Here is a 7,531-nt window from a genome sequence, read left to right as displayed (position 1 = left end):
CAGGAAAATATGAAAAATGTGTATTTTCATGAATCTTTTCCCTTCTAGTTGAATAAATCCCATGCTGTTGGAATTTTAAAGAGATGTACGTGAGTGTGTGCGCGCGTGTGTGTGTGATTTTTTATTGTTCACAGAAATAAGGGACTTTCTCGGAAAAATGTGCTTGAGAGCCCAGACGCTCAGCATTTAGTCTTTGCTACTGATCTTACATTTTCATTTGGGAGCCTTGGTATGATCAGGAGCCTTCTTTTCATATTTTCCTCAGTAATTCTGATTTTAAAAACACCAAATACAAGAAGATCCCAAATTCCTAACTTTCTGGTTCCAAGATATCTAGGAGTGGGGTGTCTTATTTTGTGCACAGCCCTTTGAGGCAGCGCGGATGCTGTCATTCTGAAGAGTGACAGTAGAGTGTGACGTTTTCCTTCTTCTCAAACAGCCCCTCCCCGGTCACCTGCCCATGCAGCTCCCATCGCTTCAAGGAGACCTAGAAATCACAACACCAGAGGCAGACACACGTGCATTGCCACAGACCCAGGAGCACAGCAAAATAGACGTCCCTCTACTCTGGACTCCTCCTGTTTTCTCTCTGTGGCTGCACACACCACTCTTGCCCTCAGTGCCCTTCTCTTTTCCCTTCATCCCCCCACCATTTGGAAAAATGAAGCATTCAGTTGACCATCCACTCATCCCACCTGCCACCCTGTATTTCATGTTTCTTTTCAGACAACATCCTGAAATTATTGGTCTTTACGAACTCCTGTTTTCCTCACCTTCTCTGGAAACTTCTGCATTCTGAATGCCACCTGTCATGCCACTAAGAGTATGTGCGGCCTCCATTCTCCTTGAAACCTCTGTGGCACTTGGTACTTCTGGCCAGCCTTTCTTTCCAGAATCCCTTTTTCCCTGTGGGTATTCCAGTTTCCCTTCTACCTCTTGGACTGCCCTCTATGCTCATCACTAGCCCTCCTGTGGGTAGGAGGGTGTCTTAAGTAGGGTGACCATGTAATTTTTCATCCAGACGAAGATATCCTTGAGAATTAAAGGGTGCTCAGTGACAACAGGCACAAACTGAGACCATCCCAGGCAAACAGAGATGTCTGGCCATCCTCTCCTTCAGGCTCAGGGGAGGAGGACGTAGGGAGGGCTCAGGGCAGTAGATGAATGAGCATAGATCGAGAAACTTTCACAGATCCATCTTAGAGTTGCTTAGCTACTTTTGCTTAGAATCTCACGTTAAAAATTCAACATCCCATTCATGAAAGGGCCCAGTTACCTGAGGAGAAGTATCAGAGCAAGATTAGGGCAGAAAAGATGGGTGAGGAGAAAGGTCTAGATGGGGAAAGGTAGAACTGGTTGAACCAGGTCCGGTGGTTCTCTGAGTTCTAGTCATGGAGTCTGCTCTTACAGGTGAAGATGAACATGGTGCTGAAACCTCTTCCATGCTCTTCTCAGCCCAGGGTTCCCCAAGATCAGTAGCGCTGAGTGGCCAGCTGGGTAAGTGGCCATGACGATTTTGCACACAATATTCCAGGAACTGTTGATATCGAAGATGTTGGACATGGAAATAAATAGAGCAACTGCATTGAAAATGTAGAGAATGAGAAAGCAGCTGGTAGCTTTGATGGCCCCCATGTGAGCCTCCATGCTGGGGTCCCTGGAACCAGTGGCATTGCTCTCCATGTGGAGGGTTTGTCTCTTGAGAGAGATGATCAGCAGGGTGGCTGAAAGGATGAACATGAGCAGAGGAATGAAGATCCCCAGGTTATAGAGAAGAACCAGGTTGACCACATTGGTCTCAGAGAAGTACTTCTCCCGGGTGTTGGAGCAGGGGATGGGAATGGAACTATTTACATACACATTGAAGATATCTGTAGAGAAGGGAAAGCTGAAGCATAAGGAGATGAACAGTGACAGTCCCAGAAGCCAAGGCATCAGCGCTGTGATTTTCCTCTTCATCAAGAAGAACAAAGGGTGAGCAGTTTGCAATTCTAAGACAATAGAAGATGTTGAGCCAGGCAGCTCAAGCCAGAGGTTGAAATAGTTCAGAAACATGATGACGACTTTGAAGAGTATAAACACTGTGTTTTGGTTATAAGTGACCCAGAACAGTAGACTGTAAGTATTCTCCAGCATCATCCAGATCTGCAGCAAGAGCCTGGAAAGGCTGAGCATCAGCAGAATGCAGTCACTGACAGGGAGTCTTTTGCCTCTGGCCCGCTCGGCCCCATGGATGGCCGTGATGAAGCCATTCCCAACGATGCCAGTGATGCACTCTATTCCAGAGGCCACCAAGGTGAGGACGATTTTAAACCTGCATGTGTCTCTGTCCGTGGCATCTGTGCTCACCGTGGCCATTCTCTTTGGCCCTGACTTTCAGGTTTCCACGCCAAGAACTGGTACCTGCCCTGCAACCTTCTGACCCTCACTCATGTTACTGTAATTTTTCCCTCAGTTAATGGTTATTTCCAATTTTTCTTCATTTGCTTGCCACATGACTAAAGTCAGAGGCTTGAAATGCAAATGATGAAAGGATCTTATTATTGGCTGTCTCCATTTTTCATAAAGACCCATTTGCCTCAGGCTTGCAGGAGCTCATTGGAAAAAAATTGAGAGCGGTTCCTATCACAGCATCTTTCTACCTTATTTACTTTAAGCCCAAATTCACCTGACACGCAAGAGTCCCAGGTTAGGAATCTTAACTGTCCCCATGACTTTGTACTCATCTCACAAGACCTGTTACCTGCTAAATTGTCTGTAAAAATGCAACAGCTCCTTTGATCTGCCTTCTCCTTCTTTTCTTTTCTCCCTTATTTGTGGAGATGTTTTTATCCTATGGTTAGCATGTTTATGAATAAGAAATTCCTATCAACTCGTATATGAACATTTTTACTTAGAATCAAGTTTCCTCCACAAAGGTCAGCTATTATACTGTTCCCAAACACAGTAGAGCCAAAACTTGATGCCATTTGGGTTAATTAGAGATGAGAAAAACTGCCTTGTGACAGTTTCATGATTATAATTTACTGATATGCACATCAGTGTTTGAACTCTGAAACAGGTAGAATTAGCCTGGGAAAGCCACAGGGTGTTCTAAACACAGTGCTGAAGTTGGACATGTGACCAAACACTGTTAACTTGAAATTTAATTCCCTACTTCTTCACACTGACTGTGAAACACGATGAACTCTAGCATTTCAAACAATATGCAGATGCCCGGGACTCATTCCAGATCTAGTAAGGCAGAATCTGAGATAGGGCCCAGGCAAATTGTATTTTTAAAAAGCTAAAAGTTCATTGCTCATAGCCAGATTGAGAACCAAAATCTTAGCTAGAGACTAATGAGTCTTGGGCCAAATCTGGCTTGTGTTGTGTTTTATCTTGTACAGCCTAATCCTGGATAACATTAGCCCACCAGTGCTTAATACTTCTTATTGGTCAACATTTAAATTTAGGAGATTGTGTGTATGCACAAAAAAAATCTGCCCTTGAAAAATTAGAAGATTGGGCAATTTTGGGGCTCCATGGTGAATTGGTTGAAGTGGAAATAGTGGCTGCACATTTAAAACAAGGTATGTGTGCACTTTTCAGTTTGTCACAGTATCCACTAACTCCTAGTGCCTTCTTGACCATGAGGCTTCCTGCCAGTGTGATGGCCCTGTTATAACTTAAAAAAAAAAAAAAATTTCTTTTAGAGAGAGGGAGAGAGAGAGAGAACATGAGCGGGGGCTGGAGGGGGGCAGAGGGAGAGGGAGACAGAGAATCACAAGCAGATTCCCTACTGAGTGCAGAGCCCAACACAGGGCTCGATCCCAGAACCCTGAGGATCAGGACCTGAGCAGAAGTCAAGAGTAGACACTTAACTGACTGAGCCACCCTGACACCCCTGCCCTGTTATAACTTATATAATAAAAGTACAGAGATGATGAAAATACGTTTCTCCACCCCCAAATTAATTTTATTTCAAATTAAAGGCAGGGATTTATTTTTATTATAAAATTGCTTTTTATTATTAAATTATATTTGTGTAAAAATAGCACCAGAAAAAGCAATATATTGCAAAATTATGAATGCATTGTTTAGAGAAATTAAAGCTCATGTCAACACAAAGACTTGTATAAGAATGTTTGTAGCAGCTTTACTCACAATAGCCAGGAACAGGAAACAAGACTCCTTGACAAGTTCTACATATCCAGTAAGAACCAACTTCTGTTACTTCTACTAATAGAGAGTAGTATTGGGGTGCCTGGGTGGCTCAGTTGGTTAAGTGTTGGACTCTTGATTTCTGCTCAGGTCATGATCTCAGGGTTGTAGATCGAGCCCTGTGTTGGCCTCCATGCTCATCGGGGCTGCTTGAGATTCTCTCCCTCTCCCTCTGCCCCTCCCCCACTCATGCTCTCTCACTCTCTCTCTCTCTCTCATTCTCTAAACTAAATAAATCTTTAGAGACATTTATTTAGTTAGTTAGTTAGTTAGTTAGTTAGTTAGTTAGTTAGTTAGTTGACACAGAGAGACACAGTGAGAGAGGGAACACAGGGGGAGTGGGAGAGGGAGAAGCAGGCTTCCTGCCGAGCAGGGAGCCTGATGTGGGACTCAATCCCAGGACCCTGGGATCATGACCTGAGCCAAAGGCAGATGCTTAATGACTGAGCCACCCAGGCGCCCCTAAAACAAATAAATCTTTAAAAAAATAATAGAGAGTAGTATTTATCAGCAGCTTTCACAAATTCCCATGCACCAAACTCATCTTTTTGTGTATTTTGTTTCAACTTATATAAGTTTGTGGTAAATAATATCTTCCTGAAATTCTTGCACATAATTGATTTCCGCTGTTCTGGTATCATCTTCTGTTGGTGTTCTTTCACGTTTTTCTCTGATCTTAATAGGCAAGAGCAGTGGTGGGCTGGTGAGCAGGTGCCATATTAATGGGGATGTGGGGCCAATTCATTTTTTAATCCGTGATCATTCATTCGGGGTGCTAGAATGGAGTCTCCTTTATTCTAGGGAAACTCTCATGGGGGAACCAAAGACCAAAGTTTTCACATTCTTGGCTATTGGGTTCTAAAACTTTGGTGCAGGTGTAGGATAGATCAGATTTGGAAGAATATGTGATTAGGGGAAGCCTTTCCTCTCACTTCTCTCTCAAGCACTGCCATGCAGACTAGGATGCTTTCCCAGTTGGGGAGGGATGAGAAGCGCAGGGACGAGCTGGAGTATGTGAATATCTCCATGAAAGGGACCTCACATCCTGCCTCGTATGGGGCACACCACGGGGCTGCATGGGGTGGCAAAGGCAGAGGGGGGCTGCAGGATTGCTCCCGAGTCTCCCCAGGCACACTTGAGACAGCCGCTACATCTTCCTTGTGTTCACACAAAGGGTTTGGAGATTTGCTGAGGGAGTTAGTGGATTCCAAAGAGGTGTGGTCTTAGCCAGGAGGCTTTGCAAGCTTGGGTTCAGATGAAACCAATGCAAGGACAGGGGCTCCCCACCCCGCACCTCCCTCCATGTCTGTTTGATGTCCACTGAACATGGATGTCACCCCTGGAGGACAGGAAGGAGAAATCCTGAGAAAATCTTGTACTCATAGTGTTTAAACCTGGTATGAATGAGAAATTCACTAAAGTATAAATTGGTTTATAAAGCCGTGTGAACTCATGGAGCAGGATAAACATGGCCAAGATTTTTCCTTCAATCATAGTGTCCAGCTCTGTGCTGCTGACTCTCCCTTTCCCATCCCACAGTGACATCTTGGGCATGTTTCATCTTTTCTAGTCTTTTTTGGTTATTAATATTCGATCCAGTTTGACTTCATGTGTGGGTTAAACCTTTACCATCTCCCTTTTACCCAAGCACAATTTGATTGGAGGGGGACCGGATGGGTCTGGGACACCTGTCTCTTTCTCTTCTTCTTCCAGGATGCTGCTGTGGGAGAGGGGGCAGGTTTATTTTATCTCTTTAATTTACTGGCTGCTGAGGTAAATGCATCCTCTTGTGGTTGTTACTGCTGTCCTGACACCATCTGGCCATGTGTGCCTCTGGGGGGCCAGGCATCATGTATTGGCTGTCGCGTGAGGAGCATGTGGGAGTTCTAGAGGGCTCTGTGGCAGCACCAGTCACTCCTCCCTCCTAGTTTGGTAAGTCTAGGCGTAGATGGCAGGCTGCCACTGGTTACAGTAGGGCTGGTATTGCCACCTCTTGCTAAGCTTTGCAGGTCAGTATCTAGCCCCGTTCTTGGCTGCCTGCTTTAGATCTGTCCTTCTCAACCTCGTGTATATACCAGAATTGCCTGAATTAACACTGCGGGGCTTTATTTATTTTTTTTTTTATAGTTTTTTTTTTTTTAAAGATTTTATTTATTCACTTGAGACACAGAGATACAGAGAGGGAGAGAGAGAGCATGAGCAGGGAGAGAGGCAGAGGGAGGAGGAGAAGCAGGCTCCCTGCTGAGCCAGGAGCCTGATGTGGGGCTCGATCCCAGGACCCTGGGATCATGACCTGAGCCGAAGGCAGATGCTTAACCATCTGAGCCACCTAGGCGCCCCTCACTGCGGGGCTTTAAAAAACATCCATACCCATGTCCCATCCTCAAAGATTCCAAGTAATTGTTCTGGAGAAAAGCTAAGCATTGGCATCTCCAAAGCTCCCCATTGCAATGGCAGTGGGAGCAGGGGAGGGTTGAGAACCACTGTGGGCGAGGGGTACTTACCTGCATGGTTTATGGTGTGGGCTCTAAGGCCAATTCTGGGACAACAGGAACCCTGCCACTCAACATGGCTGTGGAAGTGACTGCATGACTTCCTAGACAAGACTGAGGACATGTCCTTCCATCAGGTAGAGGGAGATCAAATCCAGAGGTTGAATTACAGAGAACACTTAGAATATTTTGCAAAACAGTTTTTGCCTTGTGAAAGTCACTTCTACTGTATAGTGTTAGAAAAGCAAATATTTCTCATATCTCTATGAAAAGGAGGAAGAAGGACATAGATGTAGAGAGTCATAGGTTTCCACTTTGTAACCTAAAGACCATTCCTATGTGCTTATTTGGCAAAGGATGAAATGTATGAGAACAGCCATTATGATGCCATTAGGAAGCAAACCACCATAAGTACAAAGACCAGGGATGTGGAAAAGATGTGATCAAATCCAGTGAGCTGCAAAGAGAACAGAAGAGTTAACAAGATTTGTTTTGGTTATTAATAAAACAAGTATTTATATATTTAAGTGAAAAATCTGCCCAGGACATGACATTCTTCACAGATAGCAAGTTGTAAAAGAGTGTCTACTGAATGTGATGGAAATCATGGGTCCTGAAAAGATATAAGTACGTGAGAATATAAATGTAATCAGAAACACTGTTGCTCAATGTACTAGAAATATGGTTAGGAAATTAAAAAGAAAAATTGTGTGAAAAAAGTCTTAAACATTGTGACATTTGCTTTTGCAGCTGATGAGGGTACATATTTAGTAATACTTAGATGTAATAATTAGCTCTATTTATTCACTGTGGGTTTGAGAATTTTTATACGACTG

General features: G+C 44.1%; 2 protein-coding genes across 2 annotated transcripts in view; one reads left to right on the top strand and one right to left on the bottom strand.

The window, feature by feature from the left end:
* Window positions 1-1,404: 1,404 nt before the first annotated feature.
* Window positions 1,405-2,461, bottom strand: TAS2R40 (taste 2 receptor member 40). The gene is given in 3 exon segments (XM_035021293.1): window positions 1,405-1,981; window positions 1,983-2,023; window positions 2,026-2,461. Coding segments are annotated over 3 exon segments (951 nt in total). The 5' UTR covers window positions 2,359-2,461.
* Window positions 1,475-7,531, top strand: part of LOC118021193 (olfactory receptor 6V1-like) — a 114,527-nt gene continuing 108,470 nt past the window's right edge. Inside the window, 1 exon segment of the mRNA XM_035021294.1 lies at window positions 1,475-1,497. The gene's annotated coding sequence lies outside the window, so the exon portion shown is untranslated.

The sequence above is a fragment of the Mirounga leonina genome, unplaced genomic scaffold (genome assembly GCF_011800145.1).
Source record: "Mirounga leonina isolate KUSES-001 unplaced genomic scaffold, KU_Mleo_1.0 Mir_174, whole genome shotgun sequence".
Lineage (NCBI taxonomy): Eukaryota > Metazoa > Chordata > Mammalia > Carnivora > Phocidae > Mirounga > Mirounga leonina.
The sequence above is the reverse complement of the archived record's forward strand: the minus strand, read 5'-3'. Positions and strand labels throughout refer to the sequence as shown.